The following is a 26,927-nucleotide window of genomic DNA, read 5'->3' as shown; positions in this document are numbered from 1 at the left end:
TTAAAATCTTTCCTTCAATCTACACATGGTTCCAGGTAAAAACTCAATAAATGTTTAAAAAAAATATTGTGAGAAATTTCAGAAAAATGTATACAAATGGAGATAATTGTTTAAGAAACCTGCATTCAGTTTCAATAATGAAAACATGGTCTGTCTTGCTTTACCTATTGCTACACAGTTCTCAACCACAACAAAATGTAGAAGCAGCTCTTAGATATGTTTCCAAAGATTGTCTTTCCAGATGGTAGACAGTAGCCTCCTTTTTCTTTCCCTGTCCTTGGATGGGAATAGCAATTCCAAATACTTCACAAATAGTTCCTTTGAAAGAGCCTCTTCCTGGTTGTATATGACTGTAACCCCTCCAACCCCCTGGAGGCTGATGCAGGATTCCAAGTTGCAGGCCAGCCTCTGAGTACATAGGCTTAAGATGAAATATGAAAGGTTGTGGACAGTCAGCTATTGAATGGATCACAGGGCCCCCAATGGAGGAGCTAGAGAAAGCACCCAAGGAACTAAAGGGAACTGCAACCCTATAGGTGGAACAACAATATGAACTAACCAGTACCCCGGAGCTCTTGTCTCTAGCTGCATATGTATCAAAAGATGGCCTAGTCAGCCATCACTGGAAAGAGAGGCCCATTGGACTTGCAAACTTTATATGCCCTAGTACAGGGGAACGCCAGGGCCAAAAAGGGGGAGTGAGTGGGTAGGGGAGTGGGGGTGTGGGTATGGGGGACTTTTGGGATAGCACTGGAAATGTAAATGAGGAAAATACCTAATTAAAAAAATTATTCTCAGTGGAAAAAAAAAAGGTTGTGGACAACTACCACACAGAATGTCATACTGTTACATTGTATATGTATGTATGTATGTATGTATGTGTGTATATATATATATATATATATATATATATATATATATATATATATTCCATATTTAATATTTGTCAGGTGTTACGATTTGCTATCACAACTTACATTAAATACATTTTTATTTACAATTTTAAAGTTATTTTTAATATCAGTAACTACTAATAAACTTCAACCAGGGACTCTGACATCCCACACTCCTACAAATTGAGGGGAAACGCCTCTGAAAGGCAAGGAGAGAGGCTAAGTTTAAAGAAAGTGTTCTAGTTTCCTGTGGATACGCCATTCTCCTTTCCAGGGACGTTGGTGTCGCAGGCCAGCTAGACCGCGTGGCCTTGCTTCCTACACTTACTGACTGAGGCTGAGGTACCACCCACCGGAACTGGCTGAGGTAGTGCGCAGTGTGCCCAGGGCAGCAACCAGCCACTGGAGAGTAGGCCAGCCCCGAGGCAACCTGGGAGGCCTGTGGGTCTGAGGTGACCAGTGACCCGCACGGGAGCGTCCATTTGTTGGGAGGGGAGCCTGTGTCCTGCGGTGACCAGCGAACAGCGTGGCTTGTGGGCCTGAGGTGATCAGTGACCCGCACGGGAGCGTCCATCTGTTGGGAGGGGAGCCTGTGTCCTGTGGGCCTGAAGTAACCAGTCAGCAGTGCAGGATTAGCCATCTGAGGGGAGGCCTGTGGGATCTCCAGTGCAGGAGCTTCCATCTGAGGCCTAAGGTAGTCTCCCTTACCCACTCAACAACCCAGGAACATCCTTCTGACGGGAGGCCTGCAGCCCCGAGGCAGCCACCTCTCCCTGATGAGAGACATCACCCATCACCCTCAGCCTTGGGCTATGCAACCAGTAATGCTATCTCCTTCTGTCCCAGGACAGCGAGGGAGGGGGCTCTAGGACACAAGAAAGGAGGATGTCTAAACCTAGTTCGAAGTCTCTAAGGCCATGCTTTTTCCACATTGACACACTAAGTCTCCTCAGTTTTTCTTGCTCAGGGATTCTACTACTTATGGCTGACACAAAAACTTCCAAGTGTGATGAACATTTCAGTGTGGAGAAACTAAAGGAATGGCCAGAGCCGGAGTCTGTTTCTTTAATGGAGGTAACATAACACAGCATTTTTTTCTTTCTCCTGCCTGCCTGCCTTTTTCATAAGAAGCAAGCTAATTTTACCTGGAGCCAAGTGATAGTTCCTATTGTGGATACACTGTCAAGATTGATATGGGGTTTCTCGGGTGAAAGTACTTCAAGGCCTCTTGATTTTCTTTTCTTTCTTTTTTATGTTTTTAAAAGAACTATTTATATATCTTATATATACTGTAGCTGTATGTTGTACATTGTAGCTGTCTTCAGACACAACAGAAGAGGACATCGGACCCCATTACAGATGGTTGTGAGCCACCATGTGATTGCTGGGAATTGAACTCAGGACCTCTGGAAGAGCAGTCACTGAGCCATCTCTCCAGCCCTTGATTTTCTTTTTGAGGCATCTTTCAATGGGACACAAAATTCCTTGAGTTTAGGACCAATTTGGCGTCAATTACGTGTATATTTCTAGTATTTTATGACCTAGATTAGGTATGTAGAAGGATCCAGTGAGTGGAAATGCCTGGGTACACATTTGACCAAAAGCCATTCTGAAGGACAGGATGGCTGCCAGGTAGGTAACCTAGGTAGGTAAATGTGACAGCCCAGAGCTTGCCATTCCATGTCTGATAAGGATTTGTTCATAAAGCTTTAGTTTTAGGATTTTATGGTTTGCCTCATTGTAAGGAAGGCTCTTGAGAATTTTTCTTGTCCCCTTTGCCATAGTGACAATAAGAATTGTGAAATACGAGTTTAATATTTTTGCATTTGTGAACAGGGGATTTCATTGAGGCGGCTATGAATCATTAACATGTCTATATTTTCTGAAAAAAGTTCAAAGAATGGCTTATCAATGACAGACAATCTAGATCTCTTTTTACAAATTAAGTTATATTTCTCTGTGTGTGTGTATACAGAAGGCAAACACACAGGGTCAGGAAGTCAGAGGACAATTTTCAGGAGTGGGTTTTCTCCGACCATGAGTGTCCCAGGGATTGAACCCAGGGGTCAGGAATGGTGGCAAGCATCTTTACTGGTTAACCCATCTTGACCGCCTCTTATGGCCTCCTCCTCCTTTTCCTTCTCCTCCTCCTCCTCATTATCACTATTATTATTTATAGTAGACCTGGCTGGTCTGGAATTTGCTATGTATACTAGGCTAGCCTGGAACTTTTGGAGATCCTTCCTGGCTCTGCCTCCAAAGTGGCAGGAGTAAAGGTATGTGCCATCCTACCTAGCTAACTTCTTTTTCATAAAAAGTTGTTGAGCAAGAGTGTATCTTTGTTCATTTACTAATAATCTTACTAAGAAGTCTAAAATATGTGATAAGTATACCAGTGATACCTACCAACGTGTATGTCTACTTCTCTAAATAGTGATTATTCTGTGTTTACTGTATAGTATCAGGGGAACATTTTGTCTTACATACTTTTTTCATTGTATTTTAAGATAATTCTGACCAGGCTTTAAAGTAAAATTGTACATATCCTAGAACTTACATTGGAGAAGATCTGATGAGCTGATCAGATAGCACTTTGGATTTCATGTGAGCTTACGTTACGGGTGGAAAAATGCAACTCTCCTTTTGAGACATCTCCTATCTACAGATGTGGTGCCTGAGGTTAGGATTTAGTTGGTCTTGATGCATCCAGTGTGGTAGACCAGAAGGATGAGCCACAACTGAATAACAAAATTCTAAGAAATTCTAAGAGTTTTCACGAGGGGTCGTTATTTTAGGCAACAGTGTTTGCGTTGTTCCTCTTCAGTCATTTCAGGAGAAAGGCTGCTGAGCCGTTCACAGCAATGCTGTTGAGAAGCACCATAGTGAGGGTTTGGTGCATTGCTGGTCTCACACTCACAATGAACACAGGAAGCCCCTGCCCAGCTCAGAGGCGCAGGCCAGTTTCACCGACTTGAGTTTTCTGAGTTTCGCTGTTAGTTTTTTGAGACAGGGTCTCATGTAACCCAGGCTGGCCTCTAACACCACCATACCTATTTTGTGTCATTTTAGGGATTGAACTAAGAGCCTTCTAAAAGGCTTCATGTCTCCCAGGCAAGCATTCCACCAGCTGAAGCACATCCCCAACCGTTGAGGTTTTGTTGTATGAAGAGACCTAGCAGAAGGCAAATCTTCAAGGGGCTCTTATTGAAAAGAGAGCTCATTTTATATAAAAATGATTAGTAACCTTCTTGGGATTTTTAGTTTTATTTTGAATTATGTGCTGAATGTGCACTGTAGTGCAGGGGCCTCCAGAGGCCAGAGGTATTGGATTCCGTGGAGCTGGGTTGCAGGCAGCTGGGACACGGGCGCGGCTGGGACACAGGTGCAGCTGTGAGCCATCTCTTCAGCCCCACTTCTTGGAATATTAACAAAATACAATTTAATGATAAAATGTCAAGGAATGTGTTTCAAAATAGTCTAGGTGGAGGGCAGAAAATGAGTAGGTGTATATGAAGTGAGAGTGAGTTGCAACTTATTAAAACTAGGTTATGGGTTCATGGGGAATAGTATTTGAACCTTTCCACAGTAGCAGGTTAAACTATGTTTTGAGATACAGGCATTGGATTTGTACTAGCGATATTGGGATATTGCCCTGGGATTTGTCATTCTGATTGGTCCTTCAGAATTTTTGACCTACCATTCAATTTTGTTTCTAGTTATTAGCTCGAGAAGACATCGATGAAGCTGTGCATGCAGTATTATTTAGAGAAAACTATGTTGTGAAGGTAAGCTCTGGCTGTGCACTGTGTTCTGAGTGTGCTCTGAGTGTGCTCTGAGTGTGTTCTGAGTGTGTTCTGAGTGGTAGGCGCTATGCTGGGCAGCATGACCAACAGCCGCCTCTGCCACGCTCTGCTGGGAAGATGACAAAGCTTAGAGCAGCGAAGATGTGTTTGTCTCAGAGACTCAGGGCCTCTCACAGCCAAGGCATCCATCTCTGAGAGTCTGTATAGAGCAGAGCAGCATGGCAGGCAGAGGCAGAGGCGCAGAGGCAGAGGCGCAGAGGCGGGCAGGGGGGGCAGAGGGGGGCAGAGGGGCGCAGAGAGGGCCAAAGAGGGGCAGAGAGGGGCAGAGAGGCAGAGGCAGAGAGGCAGAGGCACAGAGAGGCAGAGGCGCAGAGAGGCAGAGGCACAGAGAGGCAGAGGCACAGAGAGGCAGAGGGGGCAGAGGGGCAGAGGGGCAGAGGGGCAGAGGGGCAGAGGGAGAGAGGCAGAGGCAGAGGGGCAGAGGCAGAGGCAGGAGAGGCAGAGGCAGGAGAGGCAGAGGCAGAGGCAGAGGCAGGAGAGGCAGAGGCAGAGGCAGGAGAGGCAGAGGCAGAGGCAGAGGCGGCAGAGGTGGCAGAGGTGGCAGAGAGAGGCAGAGAGAGGCAGAGAGAGGCAGAGAGGGGCAGAGGCAGAGAGGGGCAGAGGCAGAGGGGGGCAGAGGGGCAGAGGCAGAGGGGGGCAGAGGCAGAGAGGCAGAGGCAGAGGCAGAGGCAGAGGCAGAGGCAGAGGCAGAGGCAGAGGCAGAGGCAGAGGCAGAGGCAGAGGCAGAGGCAGAGGCAGAGGCGCAGGCAGAGGCAGAGGCACAGGCAGAGGCGCAGGCAGAGGCAGAGAGGCAGAGAGGCAGAGGCAGAGGCAGAGGCAGAGGTGCACACCTCTGGGTGTCCAGGAAGCAAAACGAAAGGAAAGAAGGGGCCAGAGTCTCGGTGTCTTCTTCAAAGGCATGCTCTCCACAACCTACCTTCCATCTGCCAGCCCTGCCACCTAAAGTTTCCACCCCACCCCAGTAGCCCCACCAGCTGGAAACACAAACCAGCACTTGAGTTCTGGGGGACATTTAACATTTAGGCTGTAATATTCTGCCAGAGACTCCCTTGCAGGCAGAATGAGGTGCCTCTGGCTCCCCCCTTTAAGCTGCGGAGCACTGAAAATCTGTTACCTCCTTGCAGGATCACTGAAATGTCCCCATCTCGTATGGACCTGCTTGCTCTTGAGGAGTCTGAGTGACTGTTGTAACTGTTCCCTGTCTTTGTCTTACACTAAACAGAACAAATTCTCTATCAAAACTTGCCTCTTCCCCCTGCTTTCCCATTTTGTATTGGGCTATATAAAACCACCAGCGATTAATTAGTATTTAAGAGTAATGACCAGTTAAGTAACTAATAATCTCTATGAGATTAACAAGCTTTAAAGGAGTTTTTATCTGAAAGATTGAAATTTGGTATTATAACAATTCCTTGGCATTTTTTATTGTGATTCATAATTTATATTCTCTCTTTCTCAAAATAGTTTATTCAGTACACCTTAAGAGAGCAGTGGGCTAGGCAGTAACTAGTCACTTGCCCATAAGTTCTCATTTGAGTATCAAAAGCAGCAGAGAGTGTATGAAGGCAAGTGTTGCACCTTGCTAGATTGCTGGTTGGAATTGCTCTTCCCATTCAGGCTGAGCTGTGACAGTGAATCCTAGATATGGAATGCGTGACTGGGTAACATATAGAAAATTTTAGAAAGAAATAAGACTTTGGTGAGTGAGTTAGGAAAAGCTAAATTTGGTTTATGAGTTGGATAACAAGTTTAATCTGAAGATGCAGAGAGATTTGGAATTTTCCATATTTTCTTCCTGTCCTGTGTTCTCTTTCTGAAGTTTATTCTGCATTCCAGTTACTTGGCGTAAGGAGTAGGCAGCATGGATAGCAGAGCCTAGGAATGGGTATTTCCTCCCTCACTAATAAAATGATAATACGTGAAAATGTTTGTAATTTGTCTTTTTATATTACTTTGTTAGAGATTGGATACATATTTACAGCATCTGGCTGTTTTTAAGGAAAGAAGAAAAGAGATGTTACATAAGAAATGGGTTGAAAATGTGGTGCAGCCTCTTCAGCAGAGAATTACAGATAAAATAACTTCATATAGGAGACCTGGAAAAAATCAAGTGAAATATGAACACTGCTTAAAGCAAACAAATAAACCGGTATGTTTATCATTTCCCTTACTTAACTATGATCTGCTTGGTCTTCCTCTCCTGTTGTTTTTTTCTACTGTCTTACTGTGTGCCTGATGCTCCCACAGCTCCAGGCACTAGGTCCACATTGGAGGTAGAAAGGGGAGGTAACGGTCTGGAACTCTGTCTCCTGCTCCTTTGATCAGGAAGCACAAAGTCTCCAGTACTGCTTCCCAGGCTGGGGTCAACGGCAAGTCCCAGTTCTGAGCAGGGCCAGAAGAGTGTCTGCTTCTCTGCGGCAGTGAGTGGGAGAAGGGGACTGTGTGGCCACGCAGAGCCAGTCATGCTAAGCTTAGGGACAGACAGTTCTCTTTGTTGTGGCTTTACACAACTACAGCATTTCCAGCATCTGATTTTAAAGTTGCTTTTCACTTTGAGGTCAGGAATTTATGTCCTCGTTTGCACTAACAAATTTAACTGTGCTTCTTGGAATTTATAAGAAATACAGAAGAGTGTAGACAGAGTGTCAGAGACATTGAGAAGCATCAAGTATATTTATAAACAAAACTTCAGAAAATGTACATTGGATATTTATTCCTAAATACCTTAAGAGCTGGAACTCCAGGTGTAATCTAAGTGTCTTGAAAGTGTGTGATCTTTCAGGAGTGGAGAAGAGCAAGTGAAGCCCCCTTCCTCAGGCTTATATAGGGGAGGACAGTCCCTTTTAATGGCTCCTCTGCCTCCCACAGCCCGAAACTCTCATGTTCTTTAACCCTGCTCCTCTTGTCATTTTAAGAGCAGTGGGTGGTATTCCAAGGAGTCCTTCTCCTCCCAGGACTGGTTAGGAACACTGTCTGTGCTCCTAAAGGGATGAGCCTAGCCTCTCATGACCAGGCTGCCGCTGGGGGACATGTCTGTTCTGCACTGAGAAACCCATGAGGGCGGAGCTTGGCTGTGGCGTGGCATGGAATGGCTGAGCAAACATTGATGGATGTAGTGATTTAGTAAAAGTACAAAGAGGAGGTCTCTTCATGTGCATGGGCCTGCCTCCTTTCTCTTATCAGCATTCACACTCAATGAAGCATCCCCACTGGAGACAGGCTCACCCATGTGCTGTGTGCTAACATCATTCCTAAGTTGGCAGCTTTGGTGGAGTTTGGTGGAGTAAGGCCACGCTCCTGTACTTAGGTCCAGATTTAAACTGCTCACTGTAAACTGTAATGGGGACCCCACAGAGTCTCTCTCTCTTTTTTTTTCCCTGTAGACTAAAGTGTCTTCATCGTGTCTGTTTCAAAAACAGCAAGAGTTCAGAGAAGCAAAAGGGACCAGTTACCAACATGGCAGAGGTGCTTTGCAACCAACCAGAGGCTGCATTGAAGACACAGCTAAGTGTCAGATAGTTCCACCCCAAGAGCCCCAGACTTGTTTTTAAAGAGTTTGATTTTGCTCTTGTGTCTTCCTATAGGAAAAACACATGACACACAAAAAGAAGCCAAAGAAACTGAGAAGGGTCTCTCCTTCACCCCGTTCTCGCTCAGGCCCCATTGCTCCAGTCCCAGAGAGAGGCAGAGAGCCTCTGCTCGGCTTATGCAGAGTAAGCCTGGTGGCAGGAACAGGTACAAGGGAGCCAGGTAAGGCAGCCAGCAGGGAGGGGTGGGGCGAGCTCTAGGAAGTATCCAGAAAGAGAATAAGAAGGGAGCAGCATGGAGAAGGGGTGTGGTCAACTGCTGGTGGCCACTGAACCCCAGTGATAGAGTCAATATATTTTTAGGTGTTTATAACAAAGTAATTTTTGAAAACCACTGTGAATTTTCACATTAATAGTAGTAACAGTCATAATGGTTTCACTAAATGTAGAAAATTAATATAATTAAAAATCTAGTCACCCCTCCCCAGTTAGCACAGTTTAGGGAGACAGAAACGAACTTACTTAATTTGCAATAAGGTCCCTGTGAGTTTATGAACCAAAAAAAAAAAAAAAAAAAAAAACAACAACAACAACAACAAAAAAAAACAAAAAAACTCACTCTTGACACTTCAGCTTTGTGCCAGAGATTTTTAAAAAAGATTTATTTATTTATTTTATGTATATGAGTACACTGTAGCTGTCTTCAGACACACCAGAAGAGGGCATCAGATCGTGTTACAGATGGCTGTGAGCCACCATGTGGTTGCTGGGAATTGAACTCAGGACCTTTGGAAGAGCAGTCAGTGTTCTTAACTGCTGAGCCATCTCTCCAACCCCTCGCCAAAGGTCTTAATTACTAAGAAAAGGGAAAGAAATAAAAGGCAAAAGAGATGGCAAACAGTAAACAAAACCCTTCATATCTATCAGAGAATATGATGCTCTATATAGAAAAACTCAGAAGGCTATAAATAATCGCTTTGGTTTTTGAGACAGGATTTCTCTGTGCAGCCCTGGCTCTTCTAAATTATAAATAAAATATTAAGGATAAAAGAATTGGAGGGAGGGGCAGGTGATGGTAGATAACTTTTAGGAAAGGGAAATAACTTTTAGGAATTTGTGTTGAGGGTGTGGCCCTTGAAGGTATGCTCCAGTGGATGGCCCCCTCACAAGTCTATGGGCAGCACAAGTCGGCCTCGGTGGCTGAGGGCTGAGAGATGGGGAATGAATCTAGGAGGAGCTAAGGGAGGCGTGAGAGGTGAGGGATTAAAGTGCACTGCATATATACATGTATGAGATTCTCAATTAACTAAAATATTAAAATAAAGTTTAGAAAAGCTTATCAAGTACAAAGTCAATTTACAAATCATTTTTATTTCTCTATATCTAGCCAGAATATGAAAGTATGTGTAATAATAACAAAATCAGAACACCGCTAACTGTCCACAGCACCACACACATGATTTCCCATGCTCACGTGGTACTTGGTATTTGGGACCAGAAAATGCTTTGTATTGAGAAACTTTGTTAGGATTGATTTTGTCCAGAGTAGTAGTAGTATTTAGAGACAATTCTCATTGTTAGGGAGGTAAGGCTGTATGGATAGAGGCAGAAATATTGCTTAAAAAAAACCCTGCAATAAAGTTTTATATATATATATATATATATATATATATATATATATATATATATACCTATGTTTTTATTTTTAATATTTTATTTATATTTCAGAAAAAACAAAAATATTTATAGCCTTCTGGGTTTTTCTATCTAGAACATATTATGTTAAATATGAAGAGTTTTATTGTTTTCCATTTCTTTTACCTTTTATTTCTTTCCCTTGTCTTATTAAGATCTCTGGCACAAAGTAAGTGTCAAGAGTGAGTTTCTTTGGTTCATAAATTCAAAAGGGAAAGGGAAAGGTGCTCTTCCAAAGGACCCAGGTTCAAATCTCAGCACCCATGTGACAGCTCACAACTGTCTATAAGGGGATACAGTGCTCTCTTCTGGCCGCCATGGGGACTGCAGACATGTGGTACTCAGGGATACATAAAGGCAAAATATAGAGACGAGTAATCTCAAAGGTAAATAATTGAATATAAAAGAACTCCCTCCTCTCTCTCTGGCACTGCTCTGTGACTTCACAGCCATGACGGTCCAGGAGATGTCTGGTTCTTGCTGGTGGCTGCAGTAGACACACTCTGCACATGTGTCTCTTTCCCCTCGGCTCTGAGGCGGGCAGGATTTTGCATCCCAGCATCGCCTGGCCTCATAATCTCCACCCAGCTCTGCTTCTCCAGTGCTGGGTCACAGGCAGCTACCATTTGCTTCTCTTTCCCGGTTTCATCTCATCCCCGGTGATGTGCACTGCGCTCTACTCGGTTTCTTTCACCATTAAGACCTTTTTTGTTTGGTTTTTTTTTTGTTTTTTTTTTGTTTGTTTTTTTCGAGACAGGGTTTCTCTGAGCCTTGGCTGTCCTGAAACTCACTTTGTAGACCAGGCTGGCCTCGAACTCAGAAATCCTCCTGCCTCTGCCTCCCAAGTGCTGGGATTAAAGGCGTGCGCCACCACGCCCGGCTTTTTTTTTTTGTTTTTTTAACAATTTTTTATTAGATATTTTCTTCATTTACATTTTAAATGCTATCCCAAAAGTCCCCTATACCCTCCCCCACCGCCCTGCTCCCCAACCCACCCACTCCTGCTTCTTGGCCCTGGAGTTCCCCTGAACTGGATCATATAAAGTTTGCTAGACCAATGGTCCTCTCTTCCCAATGATGGCTGACTACATATGCTACATATGCAGCTAGAGACATGAGCTCTGGGGGGTACTGGTTAGTTCATATTGTTGTTCCACCTATAGGGTTGCAGACCCCTTCAGCTCCTTGGGTACTTTTTCTAGTTCCTCCATTGGGAGCCCTGTGTTCCATCCAATAAATGACTGTGAGCATCCACTTCTGTATTTGCCAGGCACTGGAATAGCCTCACAAGGGACAGGGTCCTGTCAGCAAAATCTTGCTGGCATATGCAATAGTGTCTGGGTTTGGTGGTTAATTATGGGATGGATCCCCGGGTGGGGCAGTCTCTGGATGGTCCATCCTTCCGGCTCAGCTCCAAATTTTGTCTCTGTAACTCCTTCCATAGGTGTTTTGTTCCCTATTCTAAGGAGGAATGAAGTATCCACATTTTGGTCTTCCTTCTTCTTGAGTTTCATGTGTTTTGCAAATTTTATCTTGGGTATTCTAAGTTTCTGGGCTAATATCCACTTATCAGTGAGTGCATATCATATGTGTTCTTTTGTGATTGGCTTACCTCACTCAGGATGATAGCCTCCAGATACATCCATTTGCCTAAGAATTTCATAGCTGAGTAGTACTCCATTGTGTAAATGTACCACATTTTCTGTATCCATTCCTCTGTTGAGGGACATCTGGGTTTTTTCCAGCTTCTGGCTATTACAAATAAGGCTGCTATGAACATAGTGGAGCATGTGTCCTTATTACCAGTTGGGACATCTAGGTATATGCCCAGGAGAGGTATTGCTGGATCTACCAGTAGTACTATGTCCAGTTTTCTGAGGAACCTCCAGACTGATTTCAGAGTGGTTGCACCAGCTTGCAATCCCACCAACAGTGGAGGAGTGTTCCTCTTTCTCCACATCCTCACCAGCATCTGCTGGTTAAGACCATTTTTATTTAAACACTAACAATTACAGAATTTCCCCATGAGACACTCTGCCATCCATCTAACTTAAAAAGGCTTCATTCTACACCTGACTTATGCCCTGGTTTTTGATCGTACACCATCTGAACACCATCCTCCCAAATCTGTCATCTCTCTCAATGCTTAAACAGCTTGGGTTGGCTATGAAATGACACCCAGTCTTCAATGGCGTCAGAAATCCAAGAATGACTTAAATATTACCTGAAACTATAAGGAGCACAAAACATAGCTTCCAAAACTTAATTTATAGGGACAGCTGATCACCTGGACAGTCTGCAACATGTTGGAGCATTAATCTATGGCCTTCTGGCCCAGGATCAACCGACAGACCTTGTGAAACAGGAATCATAAAGGACTATCTTATTCTGTCTTGGCAGAACTAAGCTGTCAATTATCCTGTATCTTGTGTCCTTTCATGGACAGTATAGGTCTGTAGAAGAAATAGGCAATTTCTGTCCAGTTGCTGCCTTGGCATGATAAACAACCTTGCCTGGAGGTGGAGATGCTCAGTATCTTTGAACTGAAGAAAGGGGGTGCTGTCAGGAGCAGGTATGTCTCAGCATCAAATGATCAGATAACATTAAATGTCAAATTCTGTGGATCTCTGACGTTTTTGAAATCTATGGAAAGTATATCTGAACTGTTAAGCCCTCTCTCATTGAAATATCTTGAAAACACCCTTTTAATTAACTCAGAACCAGGAGTTTGCCATCTGGCCCTTAACTCGTATTGCTTAAACATTTAAAATTTTTGTAATAGTAGCTATAGAAGGATTAGGTCTAAGCTTTGTATTCTTAACACTCTGAATCAATAGAAGAAATTTATACCAATGAAAACCTTAAATCTTTATCACAATAGATCAAAAAATAATTTCTGTACCACTGTCAGAAACTAGAACTTTAACTTTGTAACAATTGTAAGGGTGTCTACTAATGTAAGATATACCTATGCAATGTTTTGTTCAAGAGTAAATTTGATAACCTATCCCTATTTGTCTATTTCTCTAACTTCTACAATTTTACTATATCCCCCCTTTCCTCTTCCACCCTCCCTCCCTAACCTGAAAAGGAAGGACAGAAATGAGGAAAGGGAAGGTAGAAGTCCCTGAGTTTAAGCTCTCTAGTTCCCTCACTGTTCAAAGCTACATTTGTAAAGTATTCCTTAAAATGGCAATATATCTACAATGCATAACATAACCAGAACCATCCCTCACAACATAAGAGACTGGGACATCGATCTTCTTTTGTCTGACTCTGGCTGAACTGGGGCAAAGTTCAGGAATAGGAAATTTGGCTTTGTCAAAGGAGAGCTAGCCAGTATCATTTGCCTTCAAGTCACTCTATGCTGAGAAAGTTCATTGCTTAGCTGACACCTTGACTATGACAGTCTGAACGGCTGGATAGGTGAGCTAGTTATTCTGAAAAAGTTCTGGAAGTAAGTCTTTAAATGAAGCAGCTTCGATGTAGTTGAGGTAAAATCAAACCAGGAGGGAATGGAAGGTCTGGAAAGATTGTGGGAATCTCAGTATCCCAGAATACGAATCTCGTCAGAGCTGTCTTTTTCTTCTTTCATCCTGCAGTACACAAAACTCACAAGCAACATTTAGTTCTGTAAAGACATTCATATGGAACATACAAGGTGAACAGATTTGTTATTGAAGGTCAATAAAGAGGACTGCCTTTTTTCAGGTTAGTTTGATCACATAATCAGACTGCAATATACATTTCTATACTTGCTATCTTAAAGGATGGCATGTAATAACAAGTCATGAGAATTTTGTACCTGATAAGTGTTATTGGCTGTGTAAAGAAATATTAGTCTCAGCCAGTTCCAGAGCTGTCTCCATAGACAGAGACATATACATCACCACATACACATCACCTATTTTGCTGATTGTTTTAGTCTCCCTTTATCATGTCTGATTTTTATCAACTTGGAAGGAACCCATAGCTTTTCTTTTCCTGTGGAGACATAGGCATAGCCCCTTCCCCAGTGTAACACATTTCCCATTTTCCACACTGATGTCAGAGTATCCTTAATATAAACAGGCTGGTTTAGTTCAGTAGTTTTTTTCCTACAATCCAATGTCTTCCAGCAGCTGTAGTGTTTTTTTTTTTCATTAGCATTTTAAAAATTTAAGGTTAAAGCCGGGTGTGGTGGCGCACACCTTTAATCCCAGCACTCGAGAGGCAGAGGCAGGTGGATCTCTGAGTTCGAGGTCAGCCTGGTCTACAAAGTGAGTTCCAGGACAGCCAGGGCTATACAGAGAAACCCTGTCTCAAAAAACCAAAAAAGAAAAAAAATAAAATAAAATTAAGGTTAATAAAGTGCTATGTAATCTATCTGGGGGGGGTTGCTGCCCCCTTTTGCCTGTTAAGCATCTCCTTTAGAGTTTGATTAGATTTCTCCACATTCGTTTGCCCTGTAGGATTGTGTAATATGCCTGTAACGTGTTTATAATATGTAAAAAAGTTCTTTATTTTATTAGAGCTATACACCGGACTGTTGCCCATTTTAATTCATAGGGGTGTTCCCATAATGGCCATAACTTCTAACAAATGTGTAATTACAAAATCAGCCTTTTCTGATGCTAAGGCAACTGAAAATCCTGAATAGCATGTGGCACATACTTAAGTTTACCAAACTCTGTACACTTCCTATCAATAGATGGTCAATTTTATTATTACCTTGTGCCAGAGGGCCTGGCAGACCCGTATGTGTGTTATATATAGTGAATAATTCCTATTTCTGATCATTTGTTGTAGCTGAATAAATAGTGAAGTCAATTCAGAATCATCTTGAATAAGTTCAGCAGTCTCTATGTGTAACACAACCCTTTCTGCATGTTGAGAGCCAGTTACTCTATTAAGAGACTCTTGAAAATCTGACAACACCATGAGTATTGCATATAATTCAGATTTTTAAACTGACTTATAGGGACTCTCAGCCACCTTACTTACATCTTCTGATTTATATCCTGCCTTTCCTGACTTACTGGCATCATTGTAAAATGTAGGGGCCCCAGATATTGGAGTTCCCTTTATTATACAAGGGAGAATCCAGTTAGTTCTTTTTATTTGTTGTTATTCTCTCCCAAGAAATTACTGCATGCTCTTTGCCAGTGTTCATCTTGTGCCCATAACGAGGCCATCTCTGCATTAATAAAAGGTACCACAATTTCAGCTGGATCCGTTCTGACTATTTGTTGAAGTCTCATTTTTCCTTTTAGTATCAATTCAGAGACCTTCTCAGTGCAGGTTTTTAGTTTCTTACTCTGTTTATGTGCTAAAAATATCCATTCTAAGATATAATCTTCCTCTGCATGATAATTCCTATAGGGGAATGAGTAGAAGGTAAGATGACTAAGATGCAGGACATCTGTGGATTGATAAGCTCTAGATGTGTATCCTGCAATTTCCTTTCTACCAGAGCTAACTCCTCAGGTTCAGCTGACAATTTCCTGGGGCTATTTAAATCTTTATCACCTTGTAAGGCTTGATATAAATTGCTTAGCTCTTGAGTGGTCAAGCCAATCACAGGCCACAGCCAGTTAGTATTTCCCAGTAGCTTCTGAAAATCATTAAGGGTCCTTAATTGGTTTCTTCTGACTTGAACCTTGTGTGGCCTAACCTTTTGCAGACCTATACTATACTCAATTATACACAATTAATAGAATCTCCTCTTTGTATTTTCTCAGGGGCGATTTGCAATCCCCAGCAAGGCAGGGTTTTTTGTTTTGTTTGTTTGTTTGTTTTTTAACTTCATTAAACATTTTTTTCCCAGGATATTATATCTGGATCAGCCAATAGGATGTCATCCATATAATGATAAATAATGGATTGGTGAAATTGTGAATTATCTCCAATGGCTGTTATACAAAACCTGACACAAAATAGGGCTATTTAATATTCCTTGTGGCAGGACTTTCCAATGATATCTTTTTATTGGGCGACCTCTATTGAAACTAGGTACTGAGAAAGCAAACCTTTCCTTATCATGTTCATGAATTGTGGAAAAAACAGCCTTTTAGATCAATCACTATGATAGGCCATCCCTTAGGCAACAAGGAAGGCAATGGGATTCCCGGCTTCAAGGAACCCATTGGCTGAATAATCTTTTTAATTGCTCTGAGATCTGTCAACATCCTCCTTTGCCAGTTTTTTGTTTGTTTGTTTGTTTGTTTTGTTTTGTTTTAAAATGACAAATACTAGAGAACTCCAAGGGCTGGTAGACTCCTCTATATGCTGAGCCTCCAGCTTCTCCTGGACTAGCTGTTCTAATGCCTGTAGTTTTTCTTTTGTCATAGATCACCAACCAATCCAAATTGGTTGGTCAGTCAACCTCCTTAGTGGTAAGGCTGTTGGTGTATTGGCAGCAGTGGCTCCTAGGGGTAGAGCTAAATTGTTTGGCTCTACTGTATCTTGTTTATGGACAGCCTGGACAATCTGTAACTGCCTTTGATAATGTTCCATAATTAATTTAATTTTTTTATTAGGATCTTGACCAGTTTTGTGGCCAAACACTGAATCTGAGGGGATATTAATTTGTGTTTTCCACTGCTGTAATAGTTCTTTTCCCCATATGTTAATGGCTATATCAGCCTTGTATGGCCTTAATTTTCCTACCTGACCTTCAGGTCCTGTACATCTAAGCCATCTGGTGCTTTGCTTTGTTTGGGATAAAATCCCAACTCCTTAAAATTGGATGTCTATGTCTTGAAGTGGCCAACTTGAAGGCCAAGATTTTAGAGAGATAATGGTCACATCTGTGTCAGTGTCAACCATTCCTTCAATGTCAATATTGTTTACTAGTATTCTTAGTTTTGGCCTCTGATCCTCTATAGAAGTTTGCCAAAATATTTGTTTTTGGCTTCCTTTTAAGTTTTTTTTGAGTTGTCTATAAGACTTGCCTCACCCTTGTTATCTAGTCTCAAAATGTATGTCTCTGAAGCAGTGATGTTTAATTGTTCTGAGGAAGAGAATTCTTTGTGCTGCTATTGGGGCCTGAAAGTAGCCCCCCTGGGAGGGTTTTTGGTTTTTTTTGGTAGGGTGTGTTGCCCCATTTGTCTGTTGTTGCTCTACATTCCCTTGCCAGATGTTGGCCTCTGCCACATCTCTGACATATTCCAGCAGGCATGGCCCCCTTTTGGGATGACTTTGTTTTCCCCGCAGTTATTTCTGAGGTTACCTCACCCACCACAATTAAAGCATTGGGAATCTTGGGTCATCTCTAGTTCTCTAGTGGCAGCTTCTCTTATTACTGTCATCCAGGCGAGCAAGGTCTAACATCAGCTGTATGTCTAATCTACTCATCTATTGATGCTGACTCTGCCCTCAGTGGTCTGATTACTTCCTTGCATTCAGCATTCACATTTTCAAAGGCTAAAGACTCGATTCTTGCCTTTCTTGCTGCTGAATCTGATAAACTCTTTTCCACAGCTGATGTTAGCCTTTGTGAAAAGTCAGGGAAGGTTTCTTGTGGACCTTGCATGACTTGAGTAAATGGTTCAAGTCTTTTCCCTGATTCTGCAACTTTGTCCCAGGCCTTTAAGGCTGACAACCGACACAATGCCAGAGTTTCTTCATCAGATACAGCCTGCACCTCAGCAAAGCAGCCTTCACCAAACAGCTGATCTTCGGAAATCTCTCTACTCCTGGATCTATTTCATGTTATCCTCCTCGCCTCTTCTCCCCACCATGCAAACGATTGTAAATGATGCAGGTTCTAGTATTGCTTTTGCAATATCCTTCCAGTCTTGGGGGATTACTCTATTTTTAATAGACCAAGAAGTCAGAATTTGTTTTACAAATGGAGAATGCATTCCAAAATTAGTGACACTTTCCTTAAATTTCCTCATCTAACACATCCACGAGTTGCCATTCGAATTCCTAATAACCCTGTGGATGATCATCATCTGGAAGTCTTGGTTGTATACTAACCGGATAAGCTAAAGTTTGTTTTCTAATAACCGTTTGTTGGTTTTCTCTAATTTTATCTTCTCTCTGAGAATTTTCCTTAACTGAGATTTTAAAATTCTCCCCTTAAGGTTTGTGTCCATGCTTCATATCTCTCTTTTTGCCGCTCCTCCCATTCTTTGAGTTCCTGTATTCTTTGCTCAAGGTTCTGCCTCCACATTTTAATTTTTTCTTTATTTTGTTATCCATTTTATTTTTGATTGATTAATTTTAAAAGGTTATTCTCCAAGTCTTGCTTCCAATTCTCATTATTTTCTCTCTGCTGCTCAGTCTGATCTGTGAGCTGTTGTCCTTTGTTCTAGCATCTTTTCTAGCTAGAACATTTTCATCTATCTGTCTCTTATTCTGATCTATAATTTCCTGTGTCTTCAACTCTAGTGTTTCCTCTAGGCCAGGTTGCCAAGTCTTAAATTTTTCTTTCTGTTGTTCATTTTGCTCTATAATTACCTGTATCTTCTGTTCTAGGCCCTCCTTCCACAATCTTAGCTTCTCTTTATGTTGTAATTCTGATATGGTGGCATCTGCCTTATGTTGATTTAGTAAATTATCCTCTAGACTTTGCTTCCAAATTTTATCTCTGTCTCCTTGCTGTTCAATTTGATGTGTGAATTGTTGAATCCTTTTTTCTAGTGTCTCTTCCAGCTCCTGTGGCCAACCTTTATTTTCTTCTTTCTGTTGCTTATCTTGACCTATAAAATCCAGAACCTTTAGTTCTAGTGTTCCCTGTAATCTTTTTATCTAGGTCCCTGTCCTTTGAGAAGACATAGTAGATCAAGAGGATAAATAGTTCAATAAATGACAAGGTGTCTATTTCCTTTAAATCCATCCCTGTCAAACCATTTAGAATATCATCCCTTAAAGCCCAAAAGGTATTTACTGTGTTTCTTATCTGTAACTATCGATGTATGATGCTTATTACCTCATCCAGAGCCCTTTGTACCTTTGTCTCCCTCTGTGTTCAATTCAGAGTCTGGCTGTCCATGTCCTTTGTAGATGCCGGGGATACGGGGAAGCAAACACAGAAAGGCTCTCTCAGGCGGGTGTAGATGCCCCAATCAGTTCACTGTGTCTGCCCAAGTCCAGTTCCAGGATGCAGTGCTGCCCCTGGTGGCAGCTGTCTACCTGGGGCTTGGGGAGAGAGCCTCTCTGCAGTTCTCTGTAGGCCCCTCAGACCCAGTCAGCTTTCAATCTACACACTGCTGCAGCCTAGATGGCTGCCCCAGCCTTGTATTAGGGGGGAGGGGGAGGGGCAGTGATCTTTTATCTCAGATTAGTTGAGTTCTAATCGACGCCATTTTGTTTCGGTAAATCTCCAACCTCAGTACTCCCAAGCAAGGAAAATGCAACTCAGTAGTATATTTATAAACTGCACATCCATATTGGGCAGATATGCCTCTACACCACTTTCCTTCCCATCTATGAAATCCCTGCTACTTGCAGTTTCTCCAGGCCATGCGCTTCTGCCCCATCTTCCTTCCAGCTCTCCCCTTCTGTCTTTGCAGACTCCTCAAACTCCTCCTCGGCTCTTCTTGTCTTGCCCGGGAAAACCCGCCTCCTCATTTTCTGCCCAGTGATTGGCTATTTTTCATCTTTCTCAGCCAATCAGATAATTAAGGGAAATTCCTCTACAGTACCGCCCCTCAACAAGCCGACCTAGAGAGTTGGGTGTTGTGGTAATTTCTTACCCTAATAAGCCCGTATAAAGAACATATAATCTAATTATTATATTTATAAGCTATACGTCTAGATCAGGCAGATCTATCACTATATTGATTTATTCCCCAGCTACGAGATCCCTCGTTTGTGTTTTGTCCAGGCCATGTGATTCTGTTCTATCTTCTTTCCTCCTCCTCTTCCTCTGTTCTCTGAGACTCCCTGTCCCACCTTTCCCCTCCACTGCCCGATCATAGGCCCTAGCCTTAATGTGACCGGTCAGAATGGGGGGAAGGGTCAGTGATGTCACCTGAGGGCATGATCTACTCCTGGGGCAGCTCCTCTTGAGGAAGTGGAATTAACATCAAATACAAACAGCAGCAGGGCAACCCACACCAGCAGGGCTGTGTCCTGTTTATCTTGATGTTTTCAGTGGCTAGAGGACAATGAACAAATTCTTATGAGATAGATAAGGGGGTGGGAAAGAGAAGGGTTATCTCCTCAGTAGGGATAGGCCGCGTCTCTCTGAGAGGACAAATCTTCTGGAGGGTGCCTCGTTTAACAAAGGAAAGAACTTGAGAGTGATTCACTAGACTAACCAGGAGCAGTGGATTGCAAAAAGCAGAATCTGTCTCAAGTGAAAAAGTGGAGAAGGCCCCTTATCTAATCATCGAGAAAGCCCAGCAGCTTGAGGACCGCGGCCCCTGTCCTCTCCTCCAGAGACCTTGCTTCTTACTGTCGCTTCTCCTTAACAAACGGCTTAGTTTCTGTTCTCTGCTTTGTGTATGTGCTGCCGGTGAATTGTGCATTCTCCCTAGCTTCCTGGTCTAAGGACCTACAGGCTGCCTGGTGGCATCTCTGTTCAAGCGTGGTCTCAGGATTGATGCGCCTCCTCAGCTGGAGAAAGGCGTGACTCACCTGTGGCACTTGACAGTTTGGAAGGATAAAGTTTGAAATCAAGTAGCTTCAATTGCTTTGGGCCTCTGATAGGGCAGCACAGTGCAGCAGGAGTTTCTGTAGGGTTAGACTGCTCAGGAAACAGGGAGAAAGGGGAAGGAAGAGAACAGAGTTCCACAGTCCCTTCACCCTCAGACTTCAGCAACTCTACTCTAACCTCATCCTTAAGGTCCACAGCATTCCCATGTGAACCGTTAGGGAACATTATCCTTAGCAGAGCAGATGGCCAGGCACCAGCGATGTCTAGCCAGACCTTTCTTTTCACAAAATGAATAGCATATTCATCGAATAACGTTTGAATGGTAGAATTGAGTTGAGATTTTCCCCCCCTCTTTTCTCAGTTCTGAAAAACCTGTCTTTACATTAAAGTCTCATCTGCCTAAGGAAGAGAAGACTGTCAGTCGAAGCCAGCTTGTTTTTGAAAGGCAGTTCAGAGCCTCAAGGCTCAGCCAGGATATCAAAGAGGCTGAAAAGAAGGGTCTGGTAAGCTGAGCTCTGGGAGTGGGGCTGGTTGGGCGAGGTTTGCAATACCCACTGTGCAGGGAGCACCAGTGCCAGTGTGGAGCCTGGCAGAGCCGTCCCTCACAGAAGAGACAGCAGACAAAGTGTGAAGTGAAAAGGTAGAGGTAGCAGGGAGCACTCACTGTGCTGTGAGATGGTGGGGAGCCGGGGAGCTCAGATCCTCTCTCTGAGCAGAGAAGAGACCCAGAAACGCAGCCTATGTGGGTCCCTGAGTCTCACAAGTGCAGATCTCTTTACAGGTGAGGGCCATGACGGCTGGCAGAGCTGGTTCACCAGTAACTTCAGCTCTCCTCCCTCCCCACCATTCGTCCTCTGACATTTTCCTACCGTTCCATACTCAGGACAGTGAAAACCAACCAAACAGTTTGTCCTCAGCCCCGCATGAGGGTGCACATGTGTGATCCTGGCAGGAGGATAAAAACTTCTAGACCAGCATCTGGAGAGACGAATTGGCTGTTCTTTTTGAGGACCCAGGCTGATTCCCAGCACCCGCACAGGGACTAACAACCTTCCAGTTCCAGGAGATCTGATGCCTTCTTCTGGCCTCTCTGCATACTGCATGTGTATAGTACACAGACACACATGCAGGCAAAACACCCATACATATAACATTTTTTAAAATGAAGAAGAATTTGAGCCAGCCTGGACACATAGCAAGACCCTATCTCAAAACACTACCGCCAGCAGCAACAAAAATTGTTCTTAATTCAATTATAATAGGAAATTTAAAAAATGAAGTGTATGAGAAGGGATGGAGGCACAGGGAGCTCCTACAGATTTTACAAAGGAATTTTTCTGCACAGATTTTGCATACAGGGCTAACAATTGCTCAGGCTCTTGGCTTCTTTCTCTCCCCTTCTCGTCCTCTGCTGCCTGCGGCTTAGAGCCCTCGGGACTGCAGCACAGAGCACACAGGCACCGCCCCTTCTGCAGGCACCGCCCCTTCTGCAGGCTGCTGCTTTCACCTCTGCCACGCACTGAGAGCCAGGGCGGTTCCTCTCTAGCTTGAAACTCAGAAATGGTTGCCTTAAGTTTCTTTATTCTTGAGAATTTCATACACATGTACAATGAAACATCACATCTACCCCATATTTCTCCCAACTCCCCCAAATCACTCTCAACACAGCCCCTTCTCAAATTCATGATATCTTATACTTCTCTTTTGATAACCCGCTAAGTGCAGTTAGTGCTGCCCACATGCATACGGTTGTGGGGCCATCCACAACATGTAGGGAACCTACCACTGTTAGCACATTAAAGCAAAGAAAAGGATTCTCTTCCTTGGCAGCTGTAAACTGACAATAGCTCCTCAGTAATGCAGGGGGGTCATGTGATCACCTCTACCCCACCATCTATGCCAGAATTCTTGCTGGATTGACTAAGTATTATAGCTGCTGAGAGTTCATTAAGGCAACATCCATGCTAAGTTCATAGTTCTCCTCTCCATTATCACACACACACACACACACACTATATATATATACACACACAGAGAGACACAGAGACAGAGACAGAGAGATGTAGCCCTGGCTGTCCTGGAACTCCCTATGTAGATGAGGCTGGCCTCAAACTCACGACGACTCACCTGTTTCTGCCTCTCTAGAGCTATGACACTTCTCCTGGCTCTTAGATTCTACCCCTTCTTCCTCAGTGTCCTCTGAGCCTTGGTGGTAGTTAATGGGGCATTGAGAATGGTGCCCTGTGTAGGGCTGAGCACACAAATCTCTGTTCTCAGCAGGTAATCAAATGTTTTGTGACCCAATTTATACTCAGTTGTGATAGTCTCAGTCTCTTTAGAAACAAATTTTTCCTTCAGGCAGATCTAATCTTGAGATATTGAGACAGGCAATTGTTAACTACAGAGCTCACACTCAACAACTGTGTTATCATGTTACACATAAGTAGCAGAAAAGACCTCCTAATGCTTAAGTCTTTCGTTTTTGTGTTGGGCCTTGCTCCTGTGATCCTCAATCATTGTGGTCCATGAGCTACAAGCTGGACAGGCCTGCTGGGATGGGAGTTCACTTTTACACAGCCTACTGTCTGTGTGTCCCCAACTCTCTTCACTCTCTCCTTTGCTGTGTAGAAGCACGTGTCTCGGGTCCTAATGTGGATTCTACTGTCATGGTGGAAGAGGCTCCATGATGCCACTGTAAGATTTGAAAAACGGGAAAGTGGTTTCTTTTTTCTTTTTTAATATGTTTTAAAAGATCTGTTTATGTTATGTATGGCTGCTCTATCTGCATGTACAGAAGAGGGCATCAGATCCCATTGCAGATGGTTGCTGGGAATTGAACTCAGGACCTCTGGAAGAGCACTCTCTCCAGCCCGAGAGAGTGTTTAAATGCAAGTGTATTTTCTGTTCATAGACAGTAGTGAGTAGATCTGCAGGTTGGCAGACTTTCCCCCTTTGGGACCTTGGGGTCTATGCCATCGTCAGTACCTGGCTTCTGAGGACTCATCCCTGCTAATGTTTTTATGTGGGACAGGATGGAAGGCAGTTAAGTTCTTTTCTCTTAGGACCCAGTCATATGACTGTCTCTAAATGTAGGGTGCAAGGTGCTGAGGAAGGCAGCCCCTAGAGGGTCTCAACCCAATGGAGGGGATTGCTTTGGGAACAGCTAGTCGCCTCTGCCATACCAGAAAGGTAGGTGGAGCCGAAGCAGTGGAAAGGCTTATCTGTGAACTGCAGAAGTGACCAAAGGCAAGGCAAGTAGGCTAGGAACCCGTCTGAAAGGTAGGAGGGCTAGGTGTGAGGAAAGGCCTGCAGGGGCCTTCCTCTCGTGGGGGCCTGCTTAACTGACACATCGTTCCTGCCTTCTGTGAACAGGTTGTAGGGACCGGACCACAGAGACCACGCTCCTGGGCGGCAGCAGATAGTGTGCCGAGGCCATCACTGGTGGGAAGAAGAGTGATGACAGCCGAGATCCTGGGGGAGCATCTGGTGTCCCTGCATCAGGCAGCCAGGTCAGGCCTCCAGTGGCCATAGAGCTTCACCCCTCCACCTCTTGCATGCAACTGCAAATACTGACGGTGCAGCTTTTCTCTAGGTAGGAAGCTATAGCAAGAAATATCCAAATAACAGCAGCTAGATTTTTAAGTTCTGGCTGTGATCTAGGACGTCTGTGTGGTGTTTTTGTTTCATTGAAACATTTAACAGCAAGCCAGCTTTATTACCTCCCAGTATTTGGTGCTCAGAAGGGCTCTGTGCCTGGCTTGGGGGCAGTTCCCAGCTCAAAGGTATTAGGCTCTATTCCAGCTCAGTCCTGCTCCTGTGCCAGGGCGCACTCTCCTCAGATACTCAGGCGTGGCAGTGGGAACAAATCTGTGTTGCCTCTGTGGGCACTGAAGGGGCTACAGGAACTCCTCACCAAAGGGAGACTTGTAGTTGTATGCGGACTATCTGCTTCCTGATATCAGGAGTCTCCTCATATCCTCTAGAAAGCTGGACTCACATTTCAGTGGGGAAGAGAACTTGACCTCCTCAGAGGCAGATCTGGGTCACTGGGTGAAGAGGACAACTGGAGTTACTGGCTGTACCCTCTCTGGTTAGCAAAGTCATCTCACTCAGATCCTTAGGGCTCCTGTGTCCTAAATCTGGCCAAGGTATCCTGATTGTTGAGTGACAGGGACACAATACTAGTCACACTTGCCCCAGTGAGGATTAAAGTCCCTACAGGGAAGAGTAGGATTGGTGTGTGGCTATAGTTATGAGGGACCCCAGAGCTTTAAACTTGCTGTATTGCCATGTCATGCTACACACAGGGCTGTCTGCAGCAACTCTCCCTGACTTCAGCTGCATCTGGATTCAGCACCAGCATAACATGCTCCCCAAACTCAGGAAAGCCGAGCAGGCTTGCTCAACAGGCTGTGCCTGGTTCTTCAAAGAACCCTGTAGATAAGCATGATGCTGGTTGTTTCAGTTTTGGGTAAAGTCTCTTTTCTGTTGTAACCAGTGGTGCTGGGGTCAGTATCTGGAGTCAGTAAGGGATGAGTCTTTAAAATCAATCTGAATACGCTGAACTGTGTTCTCAAGTGAGTAGGCCAGTGATTATATTTAAATAAAAATGGGGAGAATGGAAGAGGCCTGAGGTACTCTCTGAGCTGCTTGGAAAAAGATGTTGCCCTAGCAGTCCAAGTGATCCTTTCAAAGGATGAGGATTTTGTGTTCAAAAATTAGTTAAATATTTTAAAAAGTTGTATTTTAGTATTGACAGGCCAGGTCAGCAGTATGGCTATGGCTCTGACAGGACAGGAGACAGGATGTGATCGAGACCCTGGAGGTGCAGAGCAACAGATGTGCAGAGAGTCCCGACCTTTGCCCTTCATCCTTCCTGTGGGTCACCCCTTTGGTTCAGACAGGCCAAGCATAGCTCCTATGCACTTCACCCACCCACAAAAGCCACCAGTGAAATCAAGCCCCAGAAACCTGACAGAGATGCCTACAAAGCCCTGGGCAAGCGAGTAGAAGGGTCAGGCAGATCTCTTGGCCCCACCTCACCCCATCCTTCTGGTTTCATTATAAGCAACTTCTGAAAGTAACTGTTAAAAAGCCTTCCACATAGAGAGTCAAGCTTTGAAAGGATTACATTCATAAACTTATACTTTTATTCTCTTTCTGTACATTGTTGGCAATGATAAAGCTTAAAGATGCATGTTCTATGAAATATGCAAAACAAAGAATTTACATAAATAATTTATACTTAAGAAAATTAAAGTTGAAAAATATCCCCACATTATTAGAGTTCACAGTATATTTAAAGTACATCAAGCTTTCCTCCTTATATTCAAACTATAATATTTCAAACTATATTGTCTTAGCAGAGAATGATAATATCTAGTCAGAATAAAACGATCAAGTTTCTATTTATTCAGTGCACAAGTGGATGCTATTTCAGTATCAGGCTGCACAAGCCCCAAGGCTGCAGCATTTCATCTCAGCCCTTCACCTCCTGAGTGTGTGACCCAGCAGAGGTCACATAGTGTGGAATGGTTCCAACATCACCAACTCCACAGTGGACAGATTTGCCAAGTGGTAACGTCCGGTGGTCTGATGCCTCATTTCCACATAATACTTTTATAGCCCTGAAAATGGAAACCCTGGCATCTAACACAGCTGAACAGGTTAACACTAGTACAAGGCACTGTGCTGTGGCGTTTGTTTAAAAGATCATGTTTGCATAGATTGCTAGCAATTTAGTGTGCAATAAAATACAGGCCCAGCGAGTGTGGCTGTTTGATGGATGAAGCCATGTGATGCTCCTCTGTCCTGGGAGAGCAAAATCTGTCTTTAGACCCAGCCTTGTGGGCAGCTCCCCTGGTTCTGGCTTCCCCAGGCCCTCAAAGGAGAGTTTTTTGTTCAAAAAGTTGCAGGTCAAAGCGGACCCAGACTTCTCCAGTGGGGACTTCGTGCAGTAGTAGTCGGCGGGTGGTGGGGCCTTTGCTTTCCTGTTCTGTTCGGATTTTTGCCACTGGAACTTCAGTACGACCCAAGAAGTCTGGGGAATAAACATCATGTGAGCATCAGATATCTTTGTTCCCATTAAGATCTAAACACTCCCAGGCAGGAGAGAGTGCAGTAGCATTTAGACAACGCTCATACACTGAGTGAGCAGCTCAGTTTGCTCAGGATCTCTGACACCGACAGTGGGCAGATGCCCAGTGACGGCTGCCTATCTGGAATGCTCTACCCACCCAGGACTTGCCAGTGTTTCCCTTCTGTACACAGGTGGTGCCTTATGCACACAGAGGCCATGCTCTTCCCCAAACACCCACCTCCTGCTGAAATGGGCCTGTGGGTGTCATGGGGTATAAGCACA

At 43.8% G+C, this 26,927-nt stretch overlaps 2 protein-coding genes across 7 annotated transcripts in view; one reads left to right on the top strand and one right to left on the bottom strand.

Moving 5' to 3' along the window:
• Window positions 1–1,206: 1,206 nt before the first annotated feature.
• On the top strand, window positions 1,207–25,841 carry Fam228a (family with sequence similarity 228, member A). Its single transcript, NM_029107.3, has 8 exons — window positions 1,207–1,437; window positions 1,861–1,967; window positions 4,610–4,678; window positions 6,717–6,905; window positions 8,140–8,221; window positions 8,341–8,506; window positions 20,928–21,069; window positions 23,939–25,841. The coding sequence occupies exons 2-8, from the start codon at window positions 1,875–1,877 to the stop codon at window positions 24,095–24,097; spliced, it is 900 nt and encodes a 299-aa protein (NP_083383.1). The 5' UTR covers window positions 1,207–1,437; window positions 1,861–1,874; the 3' UTR covers window positions 24,098–25,841.
• The window catches only part of Itsn2 (intersectin 2), a 121,310-nt gene continuing 120,076 nt past the window's right edge, over window positions 25,694–26,927 (bottom strand). For all 6 annotated transcript variants that reach the window (XM_006515024.4, NM_001198968.2, NM_011365.4 and 3 more), the window contains one exon: window positions 25,694–26,606. In XM_006515024.4, the coding sequence (XP_006515087.1) occupies window positions 26,449–26,606 (158 nt within the window). In that variant the 3' untranslated portion in view covers window positions 25,694–26,448. The remainder of the gene's footprint in view (window positions 26,607–26,927) is intronic.

Source organism: Mus musculus, chromosome 12 (genome assembly GCF_000001635.26).
Source record: "Mus musculus strain C57BL/6J chromosome 12, GRCm38.p6 C57BL/6J".
Taxonomy (NCBI): Eukaryota; Metazoa; Chordata; class Mammalia; order Rodentia; family Muridae; genus Mus; species Mus musculus.
This window is presented reverse-complemented; position numbering and strand designations above follow the sequence as displayed.

Bases quoted from the DNA above. Each gene is read 5' to 3' on its own strand.
- Fam228a (NM_029107.3), top strand. From the start codon at position 1,875: ATGGCTGACACAAAAACTTCCAAGTGTGATGAACATTTCAGTGTGGAG. The intron at 6,906-8,139 runs GTATGTTTATCA...TTTTCCCTGTAG, and splicing joins TAAAGCAAACAAATAAACCG to ACTAAAGTGTCTTCATCGTG. The intron at 8,507-20,927 runs GTAAGGCAGCCA...CTCTTTTCTCAG, and splicing joins AACAGGTACAAGGGAGCCAG to TTCTGAAAAACCTGTCTTTA.